This window comes from Heterocephalus glaber, unplaced genomic scaffold (assembly GCF_053883595.1).
Source record: "Heterocephalus glaber isolate CG9 unplaced genomic scaffold, H.glaber_assembly_v1.0 deba00001687, whole genome shotgun sequence".
Classification (NCBI taxonomy): Eukaryota; Metazoa; Chordata; class Mammalia; order Rodentia; family Bathyergidae; genus Heterocephalus; species Heterocephalus glaber.
In genome coordinates this window covers 18,936,871-18,957,282 of record NW_028258412.1, presented here as the reverse complement: position 1 = coordinate 18,957,282, position 20,412 = coordinate 18,936,871, and the positions used below count along the sequence as shown (strand labels likewise).

General features: G+C 55.8%; 1 protein-coding gene across 5 annotated transcripts; it reads left to right on the top strand.

The window, feature by feature from the left end:
• The first annotated feature begins 298 nt into the window (after positions 1–298).
• Positions 299–9,972, top strand: Sdsl (serine dehydratase like). 5 transcript variants are annotated; one of them, XM_021257416.2, is made up of 9 exons: positions 989–1,132; positions 3,804–3,895; positions 4,131–4,311; positions 4,398–4,437; positions 5,173–5,312; positions 6,712–6,800; positions 7,356–7,583; positions 8,553–8,677; positions 9,615–9,972. In XM_021257416.2, exons 3-9 carry the CDS (start codon positions 4,153–4,155, stop codon positions 9,806–9,808), a joined length of 975 nt encoding a protein of 324 aa, XP_021113075.1. In that variant the 5' UTR covers positions 989–1,132; positions 3,804–3,895; positions 4,131–4,152; the 3' UTR covers positions 9,809–9,972. The 5 variants fall into 5 exon arrangements, with proteins under 5 accessions (XP_004843792.4, XP_021113063.2, XP_021113075.1 ...); XM_021257408.2 differs by having other exon boundaries at positions 3,804–3,932; XM_087198159.1 differs by having other exon boundaries at positions 3,804–4,024.
• The last annotated feature ends 10,440 nt before the right edge of the window (positions 9,973–20,412 follow it).

The following is a 20,412-nucleotide window of genomic DNA, read 5'->3' as shown; positions in this document are numbered from 1 at the left end:
GGTCCTGTGAGTCTCCGTCTCCTCCAGGAAGCCCACCTGGATGCCACCCTGGCCCAGCTGCCGACGGTGACCTCCGCCCTCCTGAGGGTGTGTCCTTCTCTACCCTTCCCACTGGCCGGGGCCACCTCTGCGTCTGCAGTCCTGGCCCGGGCACCTGTGTGGGACAGTGAGAGCAGAGGGCAGCTGGCCAGAATCCTGCACCTGAGTCCCAGCCAAGCGGCCCACCTGGACCTTGCACCCAGCAGTTAATTGTCAAACCCAGGGACATGGTACGTGCTCCAAGAGGGACACAGCGTCCGGGCTGCCAGGCCCTGCCTGGATCTCACCTATTTTACAGATAGGGACACTGAGGCCCAGAGGTGGACATGAGTAGCCCAGGTTCTCCCAGAGAGATGATGGCAGAGATGGGACCTGCAGCTTAGAGCCTTCTGTGGCTCCTTAGTGCCAGGGAAGGCCAGACTGAACTGGCCCAGATGCCCCGTGTCCCTGGCTCTGGCCCATTTCTCCAGCTGCAAACCTGCTCGATGCCTTGGCCCTGCCCCCCACCCAGTGCCACTGAATTCTTCCTGCTTTCTTTCCTTCCTCCCTCCCTCCCTTCCTTCCTTCCCTCCTTCTTATGGCATTGGAGATTGAACCCAGAGCCTTTGCACACCAAGCTACATCCTCAGCCCTTTTTTATTTTGAGATAGCGACTCGCTGACTTGTGCATGCTGGGCTTGAACCTGTGACCCTCCTGCCTCAGCCCCCTCCTGCCTCAGCCCGGGTTACAGGCCTGCACCACCGTGCCTGGCTACCATAGCTCTCAGTTCCATATTTGTAGGCCTCAAGTCACCTAGGCAGAGGCCCAGGTCCCAGGGATCGGCACCTAGCAGGTGCCCGGCAGGTGCTGAGGAACTGAATGAATGAAGCCGCCCTCGGCACTCTGCTCGCTGAACCATGCGGAGCGTGGGCGCCTGCGCGGTGTAGATGGGCGGAGCAGGTTTGGGGCGCCCACGTCCACCTTGCTACACGTGATCTTCACCCGCCCCCACGGTCCCGGGAGCCAGAGTCCGGCTGCGCCTTTAAAGGGGGGAGGGGCGGGGACGGGGCCACCAGGAAGCCTCCGCGCTGGGACCGCTGTGGCGCCTGCGAGGTGAGGGCCCGGGCGAGGGGACAGCGTCCAGGCTGCGGGGTGGCGGAGAGCAGGCCCGGGGGGTTGAAGTCACCAGGGCGTCGGTGGAGCGGGGACCCCAGGGACGCGAGCAGCACAGGGAGCTCAGCGGGCCGGGGCCACCCCAGGCGTCCCAGCCCTGTCTCCGGGGACCCGGTGGGCTGGGAGGCCGAGGCTGTGAGGGGTCCAGCGCGCTAGTCACTGAGCCACAGTCCCGTGTCCCACCGCGGTGCCCTGGCAGGGAGGACCCAGGCGGCCTCAGCCCGGCCCGGCTCCTTTGGCTGCTGCCTGCCGGCTCTTTCTCGGCGGGGACCCGACTGGGAGCACTCGGTCCCCAGAACGCCTGGCAGCGAGGTCTCGGAAGGTCCCTGTGATGGAAGAGAGGCGCGGAAGGCAAGGGCCCCACAGCGCACCGCGCACCGCCCGGGTTCCAGTCTGCTGTGCATTTCCAGCTGCGCGACTGTGGGTGTGAACCCGGCCTGCCTGCCTGGGAATGGAGTTAACCGGACTTGGGAGAGTGGGGCGTGGCGCAGAGCCCACCCGCAGGCGGGACACGACCACCAGCCTTCCTACGATCTGTCCCACACACCCTTCTCCGGCTCGTTTGTTCTCACTTCTCAGTTCTGAGTTCTCATGCGGCCTCCTCCCAGAGACCTTTTCTGACCCCCATACTCGAAGCAGGTCTCCTCGTTCTTCTCTTTAAGACCCCTTTCTATCTATTTAACCCTAACAGTGTTCACCATTTGGGATTATTTTGTTTGTACAGTTACTTGTTGAATGCCGATCTCCTCACGATACGACTAGCCTTGCAATAGACACCCCATTCTTCAGAGGGTGTCCCCCGTCCTAGGTCATGGCCTGCACCTTGTAGGTGCCTAATAAACCCACTGGCCTAAGGGTGAGCAGCACTTCGAGGTCCCCATGAAATAAGCGGACTCAGTCATGTCTGTCACATAGTAGAGATTCACCCAGCGGGAGTGCGATTGTTATTAACCCACACTTCGACCTGTGAGTTGGGGACCGTATTTATCCCCAATTTTCAGAACGGGAGACGGGCACAGAGAGGTGGGGACACTTGCGTGGGTCACACAGCCAAGGAACCAGAGCTGGTTTCTGACTCTGGCCTTTGTGGGTCCCAAAGCCCAAGCTCTCGGGCTCCAGGACTAAGATGCGGTCTGGGCTGGAGTACGCTGGAACTGGGGACCGGGGGTGACCCACAGACTTGGTCCTCCCGGCTTGGGCCCGGCCCAGACTAAGGGTGGAAGGAAGGACGCGACTCGTCCCCTGGCGGTCAGTGCTGGAACTGCGGGGCCAGCCCTGCGCGAGGGCCTCTCCGCCTGTCTGCCCCTCCCCCGCCTCACTCGCCCCTGCACAACTGGTTTCCTTGGGGGCGCCCCGTCCTGTCCCTCACCTCACAGATCAAAACAGAGGAGCCGCCTCCCCCTACCACACACTGTGACCCGCCAGGTTTTCATCCTGAGCCAACCTGTAAAAAACCCCCTCAGCCTGGCTGAGGTAGCATGCCTAGAATCCCAGCACCTAGGAGGCTGAGGCAGGAGAATCCCCAGTTGAAGCCCAGCCTGGGCTATCTAGTTAGACATTATCTCAAAAAGAAAAACAAATCAAACCCAGGGCTGGGGGGTGTAGCTCAGTGGTACAGTGCTTGCCTAGCATGTGTAGGACCCTGGGTTTGTTTACTACTACTGCAAAACCAAATTTCAAAAATATCCCAAGTTCCTACCACCAACCACAAAACCAACCATTTATTAAATTTAAGGAGAGGAATAAACATTTGAATTGAACACTACCAGGTATTGGATTGTATTAAGGAATCATTAATATGATAATGATATTGATTATGTTTAAAAATAGCATCATTGAGATATAATTTACATAAAATAAAATCACTTTAGGTGCAAAACTCAATGAATTTGGACGAATGTATACCGTTGTGGAACTGCAGCTTGTTTCGTTTGAGTCACAGTCTCTCTAAGTTGTTGAGTTGCCCATGGCTGCTGGCCTCAACCTTGAGATCTCCCTGCCTCAGCCTCCTAGAGTCCTGGGATTTCAGGCCTGTGCCACCATGCCTGGCTATACGACTACATTTTTAAAAAAAGTTCTTTGCTTTTAGAGATACGTGCTGACACATTTACAGATACAATAAAGAGGAAAATATACTAATGATAAAAATAAACATTAAAAAAATAATGTAAAAAACCCCAGTCATTCAGAAGGAGAGACACAGATATGGTTGAAACCAATTAGACCAGGAGGTGCCACAGCCGATCAACTGCAGGAGCCAAATGGCAGCTAGCTGAGAGGTCATCACACAGGTCCCCATGCCTTTGGCATGCTTACCTTTTCATAAGGGAAAAATATTACGTTTCTTTTCTGGGCTAGAAGTGTTGGTGCACATGCCTGTAATTCTAGCCACTTGGGAGGCTGAGGCAGGAGGATCACAAGCTCAAGGCCAGCCTGGACAATTTATCAAGAGACTCTAGCTCAAAATGAAAAAATAGAAAGGGCTGGGCATGTAGCTCAGTGTGAAGGCCCTGGGTTCAATCTCCAGTACCAGAAAAAAAAATGTCTTTCCTGAGAGCTCTTCCCTGGCTACCCTGGGTAACACCTCTCCCTTCTCTGTGAAATTCTGCAGGTCCACCTCTCCACCAGGAGGTGAACTGGGGCCACAGGGCCTCTTCTGCCTTCTCCACTCCTGGGCCCTGCACCTTGTGCCTGCTGCACATAGTAGGTGCTCAACCAATGCGTTTTGAGTGAATGAACGGTGAGCGGCCGAATCCCCTGCTTTCTTGGTCGTGTTCTCCGTCCCCAGCCCTGTGTGCAGCCACAGTTACAGACTGATTTCCTGTCCTCCTCGTACGGATGGGGAACCTGGGGCCGAGGGAGGGGCAGATCCACATTGGGGTTTGTGTCAGGGTCTCCGGGCTGGAGAGGCCCGGCCCTGACCTTCGCGTCCCTGCAGCTGTTCCTGCGCAGTGGTTGCCATGGAGGATTCGTGGAGTGAGCGATTCCACACGGTCAGCCCGCTGCTGCGGAGCTGGGCGCTGTCCCAGATGGTTGGCACCGACGTCTTCCTCAAGTGCGAGAACATGCAGCCCATGGGCTCCTTCAAGATCCGCGGTATTGGGCACTTCTGCCAGGAGGTGAGAGTGTGGCCAGGGGCGGCCAGGCTGTGCGGCGGAGGGCTGCAGGTGTGGATGAGCCCCTAGCTCTGCCCTTCTCTTCCCAGGTGGCCCGGAAAGGATGCAGACACCTGGTGTGCTCCTCAGGTGACCCCCTTTCTGCTTCCAGAGGTCCTCCTGGAGGGGTGTGAGTGGGGAGGCTGTCTGAGTGGCAGAGACAAGATGTTCAGGGCTTGGCCTTCTCTTCAAGATCCAAGGCCACAGCCTTAGATAGTCACCTTGCCTGTCCTGTTCTTTCCTGTTCTCACAATCCAAGATTCATAGTGACAGCAAGTGACAGAAATTGAATTCATGTAGGTTTAAACTACAGGCCTCAAGAATGGAAAATTCCTGGGAAAAGTGGCCTTCAGTCATGGTTGGATCCAGGAGGTCTCTCCTGTATCTTTCCTCTTGTTTCTTCTTTCCTCTGGATTAGTTTTTTTTTTTGGGGGGGTACCAGGAATTGAACTTGGGTCCTTGCGCTTGTGAGGCAGGTGGTGGAACCACTTAGCTAAATCCCCAGCTCCTCCTCTGGATTAGTTTTATTCTCATTCAGCTTCATGGGAGCAAGATATCAGCCAGGACTCCCATGCTTGTGTCCTGGTATAACACCATCTAAGGAAGACAGGGCAGCTCCCCTCTGCCCTAGAGACTGTCAATGGCTTGTCCCTTGGCCAGTCATGGTCGAAGTTGAATTCTTTGATTGGCTCTCTGTGGGTCACTTGGCCTGGAGGGTGGAGTCACTGGGGCCCTATGAAGGACTCCAGAAGGGACTAGGAAGGAGAGGGGAAGGCACTGCGCAGGTGCCTCCACCCACCAGTCTCACCCTGCTCCCGCTCCCAGGGGGCAACGCGGGCCTGGCCGCAGCCTACAGTGCCCGGAAGCTCGGGCTCCCCGCCACCATCGTGCTGCCCGAGGCCACCGCCCCACAGGTGGTGAGGAGGCTGCAGGGGGAGGGCGCAGAGGTGCTGCTGGCTGGAAAGGTACGCAAGAGAGGGGGGATGGGCTGGCGTGGGCGTCACCCTGGGGACTCCACTTCCTTTCCTCCAAGACCTGCTCTGCTCCCAGGACAGCAGAGCTGAGGGTGGGCGTGGGCTGGGAGCACCCCATCTGCCTGTCCCATGTGACCCCGAGAGACAGGACGCTGGGGACCAGTGGGAGGGTCCCCTCCATCCTCAGGGACTCTGGTAGGAGCCACTTACATTTCTGCCATTTGATGAAATAAGTATGAGGGTGTGGTGGCCCACGCCTGTGATCCCAGCACTCAGGAGGCTGAGGCAGGAGGATGGCTGTGAGTTCCAGGCCAGCCTGGGCCACATAGCGAAACCCTGTCTCAAACAAACAAACAAAAAAGTCTGAGGTCGATGGGTGCATCATTTCTCACGCTGGGGCCACCCTGGCATGACAGGTAACTGGTAAGGGTGTCACTGACCCACATTGTCACCAAAGAAGCATGGAGCCTTTGGCCACCTGGGAAGAGGAAAAACATCATCAAAGAACAGCACATTTGAAAAACCTCTCCGAATTAAACTAAAAGCCATAGGATGGTACCACGAGAGCTGCCCAAAAATACTTACTGTGTACATTTCTCCCTCCCGCCTCTTTCTTTCCTCCTCTTCATCTCTCTAACCATCCTTCCAGGCAATAGCTTTTCCCTGCATCTCTCCCTTTCTGACTGTCTTCCATCCATCTGCTCATCCACCCACCCATCCTGTGCCTGGCTCAGGGAAGGGACCCAGGAAATCCCCCCAGGAAGGGTCCCCGGCCGGGTCTTGAAGGAGACCGAGTGCTTCCAGTCGGCAGCCGGAGGGGCTGTGAACAGGAAGGGACTCTGTGTGTGGGGTGACAGCAGGGGGTGGCTGGTAGGCAAAGCTAAGATGCTTCAGCCTGAGGGAAGTGGGCAGCCATGGGAGGGGCCTGAGGAGGGGCTGGCAGTGTTCCCTGTGCTTGCTCCAGGGCAACAGGGGATTGGACAGGGTGGGGGTGGGTGGGTGAGAGGCTACAGCTGCACACTTTGGAATACAGTTTTTCTTTTCCTTTGTGTTTTTGAGATGGGGTGTTGCTATGTAGCCCAGGCTGGTCTTGAACCAGCAGCAGTCCTCCTGCCTCAGCCTCCCGAGTGCTGGGATCTTAGGTGTGCGCCACCTCACCTGGCCTGTAGTGATGGCTTGGTGGGAGGCGCTTATCCCCTGCTGGTTGGTTAGAAGTGCACAGGGGACCTTGGGGATCAGGACAGCATGTGGCAGCCACCCATCTGTCACCGTCCAGAGGGTGCTGGGCTCACAGGTCTGGTCTTGCCCTGGGGGACCACTAGAGCCCCTGTGGCCCATCCCCTTCAGGCCTGGCTCCCCATGCACTGAGGTGCTCCCCACTTCTCCTCAGGTCTGGGACGATGCCAACCTGCAGGCACAGACACTGGCTCAGAGGGACGGCTGGGTGTACGTCTCCCCATTCGACCACCCTTTGATATGGTAAGGCCGAGGCCTCACAGGGTCAGAGGGAACTGAGGCCCTGGGGGTGAGAGGCTTCAGAGCTGGACAGGCAGGAGTTCAGACCCCACTTCCACCACTTGGGAATTATGGGACTTCTGTGCCTCAAGTTTCCCCATGTGTCAATGGAAAGGACAATAACACGAGTGCCTTTATGGACTGTGTACCTCGGGGCCAGGCACAGGCTGCAGGTCTCTGTGCACTGTTGTGTTGATTCTCCCTGAAGACCTGGTGCTGAAGGTCCCTGCACCCAGTTTCTAGATCAGAGGAGGGCGCCCAGAGAGGCCAAGTGACTTGCCCAGGGTCGCACAGCACACAGGCTGAAGAGTCGCAGGGTCCCCATCCCAGAACACCAGTGGGCTTCTCCTGGGTGGTGTGGGTTCCCCTCGTAACCACATGTGCTGACATCGCCTCTCTGAAGTTGAGGGGCTAGCAGGCTAAAGTCCAAGGAAGCCCCGGGGTGGTTGGGGGCCGAATAGATGGAGAAAGAAAAGATGGAGCCAGGTGTCTCCCAAGCCACCACCTTCTCCGCCCCAGGGAAGGCCACAGCAGCCTGGTGTGGGAGCTGCATGCTGCCCTGGGGACCCCACCAGGTGCCGTGGTGCTAGCAGTGGGCGGCGGGGGGCTCCTGGCCGGGGTGTCAGCCGGCCTGCTGGAGGTGGGCTGGCAGCACGTGCCCATCATCGCCATGGAGACGTGCGGGGCGCACTGCTTCCACGCGGCGCTGGAGGCGGGCCGGCTGGTCACACTGCCGGACATCACCAGGTGAGCTCCGTCAGGTGGGGTGGGGACCCCCAGGAGGGCCCCTTGTCCCTGAGTTCCAGCCACGGCACTGAGGATCTAATTGAGCAATGCAGAGTTCTGAAGTAGACCAAGGCTCAACAGAGCAGGTGTCCAGTGCAAAAGCCCCTGTGTGAGCGGCAGAGAAGTTAGAAAAATGCAGACAAGCAGTATGCAAATGGAAGACAGAAAGTCACCAGAATTCTGGAAGGCTGAGACAGGAAGATTGCAAGTTTGAGCCCAGCCCTGGCAACTTAGAGACTTAGCCAGACTCTGTCTCAAAAATAAACAATAAAAAGGGCTGCAGATGTATAGTTTAAAAATATTTTAAAAGTTCTGCGGTGCTAGGGATGGAATCCAGGGCTTCATATCCACTAGGCAAGTGCTCTGCCACTGAGCTACACCCGGCCAGGGATGGTTTCTCATTCAACCCAGGGAAAGTGCTGAGCACTGGGACACAGCGGCCAGGCCCTGTCTAGTCCGTGGCCTCCAGCCTACCATGGGGATCGTATTCCTTCCTGTGGCTGCCTCAGAAACGATCACAGATGGGCTGGTTCCACACCGCGGGCAGAGGGTCCCCTGAAGTCTCCTCTGGGCTCAGCTCACAGCGGGTGGCAGCGGGGAAGTGCTCTCAAGTATGGAGGAGACCCTGAGCTCTGGCCAGGCTGCCTGGATCGGAATCCACATCTGCTCCAGGCAGGCTGTGTGTCCCTGAGCTCTAACTTCACCTCTCTGAGCGGCGGTTTCCTCCCTTGCAAGGTGAAGCCAATAACATTTCTCACCCAGAGGGTGGGTACGAGGATGAAAACAGTACATCCCACCTGCAGCTCGCTTAGTAACCATTAGCTACAGTAGAGACCGGGAAATAGTCGCGACCTAACTGAAAGGAACCCCTGTCTGTACTCGGCGCTCTGGGGCTCTGTCCGCGCCCCGCTCTCCGGTCCCGACCCGCAGCGTGGCCACAAGTCTGGGAGCCAAGACGGCGACCGCGCAGGCCCTGGTGTGCGCGCAGCAGAGCACGATCCTCTCCCGGGTGGTGCAGGACGCCGAGGCCGTGAGCGCCGTGCAGCGGTTCCTGGGTGAGCGGCCTCTCCCCGCCCCGCCCCGCTCAGAGGCCCCTAGTGCCTGGTCCTCTGGGTAGCACCCCGTTCGTACCTCAGCGCCTAGCACTGGGTTGGGGAGTAGCGCACGCTGCAAGGCCGGAGCTGGCGGGGGTGGAACAGAAGGCGCACGCGCGCCGTCTCCAGCCTCGGGACATCCGCGCATGCTCCACCTCTCTGGCGCTTCTCCCCGGCCTCATTCCTACTGCATTCCCTGCCCCAGGGCTGGCTCATCCCTGTACGCCTCCTCCAGGAAGCCACCCCTGATCTGTCCCCACCCAGGGACCTCCTCTGTACCCGCCCCCTGCTCACAACTGCCCGGTTCTTCCCTGTCCTCATCACTAGATTGTGAGCGTTGCGAGGGTGGGGATTGGGGTGGCTTATTCACCCCTGAGCTCCAGGGTCTTCCCAGCACAGGGCCTGGCTTCGGAGCGAATGGATGGATGGATGAGTGAGTAGGGAGGGTGGGAAGTGGATAGATGGGTAGTGAAGGGATGGATGGATGCATTGATGGGGTCATGATTGATGAATGACAAATGGATGGATGGACGGACAGACATTGATTTATGGACATCTTAATGAATGTGGGGATGGATGAATGGATGGATACCTTGATTGATGGCTACACTGATGGATGGTTAGAGGAGTGGATAGATGGAAAGATGAAAGGTGGGCGGCTGGAGAGATAAATGATCAGGTTGATGGATGGGGGAGGGTCAGGTGTGATGGATTGCAAGAGGGCTGGGCAGATGGATAGATAGATGGTGGATGAATGGATAGATGGGTGGGTGAGTGGATGGGTGGATGAATGGGTGGGTGGATGGATGGATGGATAGGTGGATGGGTGGATGGTTGGGTAGATGGATCTGCAGTGCCCCAGCCTGTGGAGCACCGACTGCAACCCCTCCACCCACAGATGACGAGCGCATGCTGGTGGAGCCCGCCTGTGGTGCGGCCCTGGCTGCCATCTACTCGGGCCTTCTGGGGCAGCTGCAAGCCGAGGGCCGCCTGTCCCCTTCGCTGGCTTCTGTTGTGGTCATTGTGTGTGGGGGAAACAACATCGACAGCCGGCAGCTGCAGTCTCTGCAGACCCAGCTGGGCCAGACCTGAGGCTCCCAAGGTGTACAACACCCCCGTGGCTGCCCAGGAGCCTTGGGTTGGCAGAAGGCAGTGGAGCTGTGTGTGCATCTGTGAAGCCTCCTCCTCCAGGAAGCCCTCCAGGCCTGCTAGCTGTGGCTCCCTGCAGCCCTCGCTAATAAACCCTTCTGAGTGTACTTGTTGACTCCCGTGGGTCTCATGGGGGGCACACGCCATCCTAAGCCCATTCTGGGATAAAATGACTCCAGGTCCCATGGTGTAGGAAACCAAGCTGACCTTTGAACACCTGGGTCTCTTGCTGGGTGTGGTGGTGCACACCTGTAATCCTAGATATTGGGAGGCTGAGGCAGGAGGATTGCTTCGAGTTCTAAGTCAGTCTGGGCTATAAAACAAGACCTTGCCTCAAAAAACAAAAACAGATCCGGGGATTTAGCTCAGTAATTCTGCCACTTGCCTTGAAAGCGCAAGGTCCTGAGTTCAATCCCTGGTACAAAAAAACAAAACAAACAAAACCCCTCAAACAAAACAAAAGACAAAACTCAGCTGTCTAAAGAAAGCCAACAGAGGGCTGGGGATGTAGCTCAGTGATGCCTCGTCTGCTTCGCAAGTGCAAGGTCCTGAGTTCGATCCCTGGTACAGGGGGGCGGGGAGAGAAGAAGGCCAACAGAGCTGAGCTCCTAGGAGGTGCTCCTGTCAGGAAGGAGGGCGACCCAGCCATCTATCATTTCTCAGACCCCGAGGAACTGCCCTGTCGCCAGTCCTCACGAGCGATTTTCAGTATTACTTCACATTGCCTGGGCGCAACACGCAGTGTGGGACTTGGTGGGTTAGGACTCTTGGGACTAGGGTTGGGCCCCAGGTCTGCATGCACCTGTGGGTCACAAGCAGAGGCAGGCACTGGGCCTGGAGTGGGCCACCTGCGTGTCAGGGTAGTGGCCCTCAGCAAACGGAGGGGAGGTGCCACTCCTTTTGGCCACAAGGGGGCAGCAAAGCATCTCCTATGGGGAAGGCTGCCCGGGGACCTGTGCCCGGGTCCCCTGCCCCACCCCTCTGGGGCTCATGGGGTCTCTGCATGAAGACCCCTTGGCCCTGCCAGGGGACAAAGCTCAGAGAGTACGGGGCCCATCCAGCATCGCAGCCCATGGCAGAACCCAGCTCCTGCTTCACTGGGCTGTGTGAGCTTGGGCAAATGCCCTCCCTTCTCTGGGCTTCTGGCTGCATGTCTGGGAGTAGGAGGCTTGCCGGCTGCTTCTCCTTTCCTTTGCCCAGGCTCTTCCCTCCTCCAAGAACAGGACTAGAGCTCGTGGTGACCTCCTTCTGCCTCATCTCATTCCTTTTAGCCCCTGATTGCCAGGGACCCCCCCCCCCCCAGGATTCTTGGGACCCAGCCTTGCTTGGAGCCGCACTTTGTGAGTTCCCTGGTCTTGAACACACTGTAAGCTGGATGCAGGTATATCTGGCTCTGTCCTACCCACCAGCCTCTGTGTTGCCTCCTGCCGGTTGAGGATGATTACTGTGAAGCCCGCACGTGTAGTCTGTCAACAAATGCCTGTTCTTACTGTCTCTGGGCATTCCTGTCCAACAGCAGGGAGTGGGGAGGAACTGGGCTTTATTCCCACAGTGAGCACCTGTTGTGTGCTCCAGGCTTCTGCAGTGCTGTGTGTCCCTGGCCTGCCCTGTCCTCTCTGCTTCTGGGTCAGGCACAATCTTCAAAGCCCGGGATGAGGGCAGCCTCCTCCCTGGGTTGCCTCAGCCAGCACTGTGTGCCCAGGGATGCAGCAGAGCCCAGGTGCTCTGTGTCCCAGGTGGGCTGCCCCGGCCTCCTCACAGCCCTGGGACACCCGTCAGCTGTTGTTTGCTCTTCTGCTGGTCTCTGGGGCTGCAGATAAGGGGGCTGTGACCCCGCTGGATAACGTGGCTCGGTGAGCATGGTTTCCCCTCCTGGCTGACACCCCAGGCATGTGCAGCAGGGAGGAGGCGGCCACACGGGGGTGCTGGGGCAGGGCCTCCCCATGCTCATCCAGGGCTGCATGCAGGTCTCTGGGAACCTGGCCTCCAGGTGTGGCACCTGTGAGCCTTGGGCACCTGCAGCCCCTCTCCGGCTTCTCCCAGCCAAGGCCCCAGCACCTCGGCCTCCAGGGGCCTCCCAGGCAACAGGGAGACTGCTCAGCTGTGGTTGGCACTGGGGGACCTGTTGCCCCAGAGCAGGTGTCAGGCGGGACCAAAACGGGGGAGGCAACAAAGGGTTGGGCGGCAGACTGGGCAGATGCCCCTCGCCTGCAGAGACAGCCCACCCCGTGACCTGGTCCCTTCCAGCTGCTGTAACAAAACTGCAGAAAGGTGCATGGTGGGGTGGTGTTTCTACAACGGCAGATGTAGGCTTGCGGTTCTGGAGGCCGAGATGTCCAAGATCAAGGTGTGAGTGACAGGGTATCCAGTGAGGGCGCTTCCTGACCCACAGTGGGGTTTGCACCCTAAGCTCACAAGGTGGAAAGGGGAAGTGAGGGTCCCTGCAGGCCTCACACTTCCCGGCTGGGTGTCAGGGAGCAGGCCTGAGCAATTTAGTGACTCAGCAAGACCCTGTCTCAAAATAAAACAGAAAGGGCAGGCCCTGGTTTCAATCCTTCAATCAGTTTAAACAAACAAGGGCTGGGGATGTAGCTCCCTGATCCTGATTTTAATCCTTAGCGTTCCCCACCCCCAAACAAAAGAACAGAAACAAAGCCCTTTTGGGGGGCTGCCTCTCCAGGCACTGGCCTTGGGCTTCCGGGGTTGGAGTCTTATCTGGGCTTGGTGTTCTGCAGAATGAGGGCTGTCTTTTCCTAGGATCACCTTTTCATCCGGGGCCCAGGCTGCTCGGCCTGGGCAGAGGAGCAGACATGCTCGCTGGGCCCTTCTGACACTGGCTGCTGTGTGAGGCAGGCAGGGGGATGTCCTCAGTCACCCTGGGTGGGGGTCTCCTTTGGAAATGACTGGGGCCAGTAGTGAGCAGGGCTGGGCAACCCAGACTCCTCCAGCACTTCAGCTTGCCCAGTTTTCCATCCGCCTTGGGGGCTTAGAGTCACTCTTTAAAGCCTCCTGTCTCAGCTTCCTGGAGGCCCTGCTGTGAATGCTTACATTCCCAAGGTCATCTCATGGTCCCAGATGGATGCTGGAGAGGGAGCCACTACAGCCTCGTAACAGGCAGCAGGAAAGAGGAAGGGATAAAGAAAGGCATATCTCTTCTCTTTAAGGCTACTTCCTGTAGTTGACACACCCTCCCCAGAGCCCATTGGTCAGAAATAGTCACATGGCATAGTTAGTGGCAAAGGAAGCTGGGAAATGTAGTCTGTACCAGGCAGCTATGTGCCAAGGTAGAACCAGAGGTTCTGTGATATAAGAAGTCTTTGCCATGCAGAGTAAATGTGTAAGGTTACAGATTAAGCGGCTATGACAAAAAGACCTAAAATAACGTGTCATTTCCAGTCAGGTGGGCAGCTCTGCTGTATCAGGTCAGGAGGGGACTCAGGTTCCTTTTGTGCTGTTGCTTCTCGGTCCCTTAAAGTATTGTCATCCCCCACGTGCTCAGAATTCATTCATAATCACCAGGCCTGCAGGCAGGGGGCAGAGGAAATAGAGAGCAAGGAAGTTCCTGTCCCGGCAGCACCTGGACCGACTCGCTGCCCTCCTGCATGTGGCCATGGGCCAAAGGTTAATCAGGGCGCGCCCGGCTGCAAGGGATTGTGGGCAATGTAGTCCCGGCTGGGCAGACGCTCACCTCGCTGAGGTTCAGTTTCTAAAGGGCGCCATGGGCCTGGAGGGTGGTTGCTGTGTGCACTGCAGTGGGGAAGGAAGGAGGGCAGGGGTGGTGGGTGGTGGACGCGGGTGGTGGGACCGCAGCAGGACCGGGATCCGTCATGCAGGGGTCAGTGTGGAGGGTGGGGGAGGTTGGCCGCTGGATTTGTGGCTTAGGTGACTTCGTGTGGACAGAGATGAGGAGTTTTGGGGAGGCGGATGTGAAGAAGCCACGCGTCCACCCATTCGCTCACTCAGCACTCGGGCAGCAGGCACCCAGCCTGGGTCAGGCACCTTCTGAGTGCTGGGGCATAGCAAACGCCGGCCTCACGGGGCCCCTTCTAATGAGGACACACAGATACTGACCTGTGCTGTATGGGAAGATGGCCAGGTGGACCCCACAAGGCCGCCGTGTGGCTGCTTGATTATGGTGGTGTATTTTAAAGAACCACACTGCTCTGCTCGTAAAGTATATTAGTATGAGTCTTTGACACACAAGAAATTTTTAAAAATGTAAGCACAGGGGCAGGGGATTTACCTCAGTGGTGCCAAGCCTTCCTCACAAGCACAAGGTCCTGAGTTCGATCCTCAGCACCAGAAAAAACAAATGTAAGCACAATACTATTACTAACCCCATTACAATTAAATAATTCCTTAGTATTATCTAATACCTAGCTTGTGTTCAATTTCCCCAGATAGTTTTGTTAGTTTGAGACAGGGTCTCACTATGTAGCCCAGGCTGGCCTCAAACTCTTGGTGATCCTCCTTCCTCAGCCTCCTGAGTGCTGGGATTACAGGTGTGCATCACCACGCCCCACTTTAAAATATCTTGTTAGAATTCATCTGTTAGAAGTAGGATTGTCTTCATGTAGCTTTGGCCAAACTGTTTAAATCTTCAACTATTATGCTTAGTCAAGACAGGGTGGTCCAAGAAGCCTTCTTTATTTATTTATTTATTTTTTGGTACCAGGGATCAAACTCGGGTCCTTGCACATGCTCAGCAGGCTTTGAAACCACTGAGCTCAATCCCCGGCCCGAGAAGCCTTCTTTAAAAGGTGAGAGAGCTGGGGATTTAGCTCAATGGCACTGTGCCTGCCTCACAAGTGCAAGGTCTTGAGTTTGATCCCTGGTATCTCAAAATAAATAAATAGATAGATAAATAAATAAATAAATAAATGTGAGATGTAAGCTGAAGTTTGAGGGCAGTGAAGGGGCTGAGCAGCAGGAACAGCATCCTGTGCAAAGGTCCGGAGGAAGGATGGTGTGAGGAGGGCTGGGTGGCTTCAGGGCAGAGAAGAGGGGGAAAATGGCAGAAGATAGTAGAAGATGGACACAGAATGACCAATGAGGGGCTTTGATGGGGGTTGTGACTTCTGGGCCAGGGCTTGACACAGGGATGTCAAAAAGCAGAGCCCTGGGTCTCAGGCCCAGCAGCCCTGTGGCCATGCAGGGTTCGCATCTCCACCTGGCTTCCTCCCCGCTTCCTCTCATGCTCGCCCTCAATAAATCACAGGCCTCCAGCTCCAGCTTGGGCTCCTCCAGTCAAGTGGACCTGTCCCTGGGTCCCATCCCATTGGCCTCTCCCTTCCCCAGTGTTTGTACTTTCTAAACTCCACCAAAAATGTCAGGGCCAGTTTCTGGCTTTGCTTCCAAACTCCCTGATAAATTTGACTGGCTGGGCAACCCCAGGAGAGGTTTTCCGGAGCAAGGAACCCCATAAATCACCTGGCTGCCACTCCGGCGTGGGCAATATCTTATGTAAAAAGGTGTTTCCTGGGAGCGCCACAGGCAGGAGAATCCTATTACAAGCCGCCCCATTAATTATCGAGAGTCAAGTCGACCCTTTCCTGCGATTTTTTATCTTAAGTCCGAAAACTGATTACCTTCACCAATCCTTCCCCTACCAAAAAGATCTAAAGAATAAAACAAATGTTTGAAGAACAAATCGAGAAGTTTTTCCTTCTGAGGGGAGCCGGCAGGGAGGGGAGGAAATGGGAAGGGTCTTTTCTTCTTCCTTTTAAGGTGGAAGTGATTGAGGGCAAGGCCGGGGCCTGGCTTGTTATTCCTGTCACAGTCAGAGGGGGTTTTACAACAGGTCCTGTATTACAGTCGAGGGAAACTGAGTCTCACAGGTGCATGGTTTGGTTCCTTCTCCCAAGATGGTGCAGCAGGCAGGGGATGGGCGAGGCTGGGTGTTTAAAGACCTGAGATCAAATCCAGCCTCTCCTTGCTAACTAGGATCCTGAATATTCCAATGAGTGTCTCTGAGCCTCGGTCTTCTCTTCTGCAACATGAGCACCCTCAAGGCTCCCAGAGAGAAGGCTTTCAACGTTGTCACAGAGACCCCTGCCGGCCGCAACTGTTGCCCCAGGACAGCCACCTCCCAGAGGTCTCCCTGAGGCATCCCCCTCACCCTGCAGTACTGGGGATTGAACTCCAGGGCCTTTGCACTGAGCTACATCCCCAGCCCTTTTTCATTTTGAGACAGGGTCTTGATAAGTCACTAGGTTGCCCAGGCTGGGCTTAAACTTGTGATCCTCCTGCCTCAGCCTCCTGGAATGCTGGGACTGCAAGCGTGCACCACCACACTTGGCTAAATACTGAGTTTTTAATCTTCTCCCTTCCTCACTTGCCTAACCCTAGACTGGGCCAGCTGAGCATCCTCAGCACCCAGATGTTCTTGATTTTGTCACCCCCACACCTTTTAAATTTTTTTATTTTTCGGCTTTTTGAAACAGTCTCAGTATGTATTTCAGGCTGGCCTCAAATCCCAGTGATCCTCCTGCCTCAGCCTCCTGAGTGCTGAGATTACAAGTGTGGACAGCACACTCAGCTCCTTTTTTTCAGTCATCATTCTTTGTAGTTACTGCTTGTTTTCTCCCTTGGCTATCCTCTGCCTCTCCCAATAGAGTATCAGCTCCAGGAGGGCCGGAACCAAATTTCTTCATATCTGCAGCCACAGCCTGGAGGAGAGCCCAGCAGATGCCAAGTCGGCAATAAACGTTTGCTGAGCAGCTGAAGGAATGAGCAGAGAAGAGAAGGGCAGGGAGTCAGGGGCAGGTGCCCCGGGTTTCCAGTTCTCCAAGCCCCAGTTTTCAGACAAGAAGGTTGCTGGGGCTCAGAGATGGCCCAGACCTGCTCAGAGTCACACAGCATAGCCACGGCGAAGCCAGCCCCCACACCGGAAATCGCGTGGGGCTGCAGACTGCAGGGGCCTCCCCGGTCACGGGGAGCGGGCTGGTTAGGGGCCGCCCTCCGTGAGTGAAAACACTAGTGAGGCCGCTCCCCCCGTCCATGACTTCCTTGAAGGCTTCAGGGCTCTCTGGGGAGAGGACCTCAGCGCCGCTCTGTGTGGAGAGGCCAGGTCGCCTCCCAGAATTCGGGGAAACGAGGAGGAGCAGCATGGGATCCCCCAGAGGCTGGAGGTTGGAGAAGTGTGGGGTTCCAGGTGCCCCCTGAAGACACCTGGTTCCCAAACACCTGTCCCACAATCGGGGAACCCTGCCTGCCTGAACAGTGACCTGGCCACGGTCACACGATGGGGACCCTGAACCTGGCCAGGCAAACACGTTTTCCCCAGGGTCTGCAGCCCAGAGGGGGAGTCAGGAACAGGAAGCAGCAGAGAGTGCCTGGGAGGGTCCCTTAGGCGGGGCCTGGGGCACTTCAGGACGCCCTCCCATGTAAGAAAACTGCCTTTCTTTCTCTTTCTCTCTCTCTCTCTTTCTCTTTCTCTTTCTCTTTTCCTTTCCTCCTCTCCCCTCCTCTCCATCACTCTCTCCCTTTCTTCCTTCTTTCTTTTTGAGACAGGGTCTTGTGGTGTAACTCAGGATCCTCCTGCCTCAGCCTCCTGAATGCTAGGATTACAGATGTGTGCCACAGCGCCCAGCTGCTCCAACTTCCGTGAACCTTCTTGGTCTGGACGTTTCACATAAATGGAGCCACATGTGGCTTTCTTTGGACTGACTTCTCTCACTTAGCATAAGTGTTTTCTTTCCTTTTTATGTCACAGTTTACTATTCATCTGTGACTAGTGCCTCCCTGACCCCAGGTACTAGGAACTGAACCCAGGGTGTGCTGAGCTACCTCCCCAGCCCCCTTTTATTTTTTATTTGTTTCTCAGCCCCCTTTTAAATTTTGTTTTCAGACAGGATCTTGTTCAATTATCCATCCAGGTCTCGAATTCACAACCCTCCTGCCTCAGGCTCTGGAGTAGCTGGGATTACAGCTGTGCCCTGTTGTGCCTGGCCGGTGCAGTTCTTTTTAAACCATCATCAACTTCTCCTCCATTAGGCCCTGACCTGCTCCATAGCAGATCTGGTCTTGTCTTCATTTTCCCATCAGGTAGCATAGATTCTCTAGAAGTAGGTTCTGGAAAGTTCTAGAACCACATTTCACCCACATAGCCTGAGAAGTTAATCCTTGTTTTTAAAAATGCTTCAAGTACTTTCTCAAAGAAGAAAATAGAATAGATAACAATAACTACAGCATCCAATTGATGGAAATTATATTATTATAATTTCATCCAGTGCTCATTACTCAATGGCTATCTTCATGGATGTCATTGTTGAGACTATGATATGCATGGCTTTATTATTCTATTTATTTATTCATTCTTGTACTGGGGATTAAACCCATGGCCTGTGCACTGAGCAACATCCCTAGCCCCTTTTTTACTTTTTATTTTGAGATAGGGTCTAACCAGATTGCTAAATTACCCAGGTCGGACTCAAACTTGTGGCCCTCCTGTGCCCCCACTGAACCTGGGTGTGTGGCCTTATTTAACCCTAACAATGATGCCTGAAGTTAGGTATTATTCTACCCTTTTTCTGGGTGGCGAAGCGGAGGCTCAGAGAGGTTGGGTTCTCAACCCTAGGTCACACAGCCCCAGATGCTGAGTTGCTCCAAGCCCCGGGAAGGGACACCAACAAAGATGGGGACGGTGGTGTCCAGGAAGGCATTGCCAGATCTGTCAGCTGCTCCATTTACTTAGTCAGCATGACCATACACCTGGGTCCCCAGCCATTCCTGAACAGAGAGATCTTACCCCAAAGCCTTCTCCAGTGGAAAGGAGGTCATTGAGAATTGGGTGTGGTTTCTAAGCCAATGCTCCAAAAGCTGGGTGTGCACAGGGACCTGGGGCAGGGCCTGAGAAGCTGCGTTGCTAACAGCTCTCGAGTGCTGTCCCTGCCCCTGCTGGTCCTCAGACACACTTTGAGAAGCAAGGGCCTGGGAGCTCTGAACCCTGTCCTCGATGCCCCGTAAATGCTGAGCGATGTTGGGCTGCTCTCTGGCCCTCTCTGAGCCTTAGTATCTTTCCCTGATCAATGGGAGCATTGGTTCTGCTCCCCTGGAACACTCTCCAAAGAATAAGGGGTAAGGGTGGCGCTAGACATTGTGGGGTGAGGCTGCCCCCAGGTCCCGGGGAGCCCGTGGTCACCAGGTACCACTGGGGTGGGTGGGGGCAGGGATGGTCCTGAACCGCAGTGAAATTCAGCAAGAGGAGACAGAGGCGGTGGAGAGGCGGTGGCTGGCAGGCGAAGCTTCCGTTCATCACGGAAATGGCCCATTTGCAATGATCGGCTGCCCAGGTGTTAATAACGCTAATGGCATAGGAAGGGTAAACTTGGCCACTCGGCTGAACAGGAGAAATATGCAGAGAAGTACTCTGGTTTCCATAAATCAGCCGTGTGCGGCACTACGAGGGAGGCAGGACTTAAAATTCCAGTCAGGAGATGGGTATTCTCATAATCGGAGCTGGAGAGGTAATTTATTCTGTTTATATCTTTTTACGGCACGACAGGACTTGGGAGCCAGAGCTCGCTGCAGCCATTCTGCATTTTAAATATTAGTCCTCAGTGCAGGGGGCCAGGCCTGGGGCTCTGGGGGCCTCATGTCGGGGCAGGGGTGCAAGGCCTTGGGGAGCAGGCACGGAGGGGCTGGAACGCAAGGTCCAGCTGTCTGGGGTCTGCGGGAGTTACGGCCCAGGGGCAGCAGGGGATGGAACGGCGCCCTCCCCTCACCTGGAGTCAGAGAACACGGCCAAGGCTTGGGCAGCCTTCTCGCCTGTACACCTTGGAGCATTTCCTGCCTCTTGGAAGTCTTTTATTTTAAAATGAGAGCAAATGCAAGTGACGAGGAGACGAGCAGACTTATTGATGGGGGAGGAGAGGGCTGGGCCGTGTGGGGCAGAAAGGACCACGGGGGCACAGCGAAGGTGGAGGGTCCCATGCCCTTGGCCTTGGTGATTTCAGCTGTGCCCTTTGCCCTTCTGGCTGGCCTGGTTTAACCTCAGGGAGGCGTTAAATGCCATCCAGCGAAGTTGCTACCAGGAAGAATTAGCATTCATCGCACACTGTCTTAAAGGACCCCTTTTCATGGCAGCTGAATTCCATCCATCCTTCTGTCCATCCATCTATCCATGCAGTCACTAGGCAGCTGTGCCGGGCTCTGTCCTGAGCTTGAGGGCAACACAGGCTCTAGAAGGAGCAATCTTTGATTTGAAACCTGCCTCTGGCCAGATGTGGTGGCCCACACCTGTAATCCCAGCCCTCTGGGAGGCTGGGGCAGGAGGATCACAAGTTTGAGACCAGCCTAGGCGAGTTAGTGACTTAGTGGGACCCTGTCTCAAAGTAAGAATATAAAAATGGGCTGGGGATGTGGCTCATTGTGAAGGTACTGGGTTCCATCCCCAGCACCGCAAAACCAATCAACCAACCCTGGCTCCCCTGCTCTGTGTCCCCTGAGCAGCTCACTTTGCCCCCAAGGCCTCGGGCTCCTCCTCTGGAAGGGCTGAGGCTTAGAGACACCAGAGCTGAGGTTCTCCTGCTCTTTTAGCCTGTGCC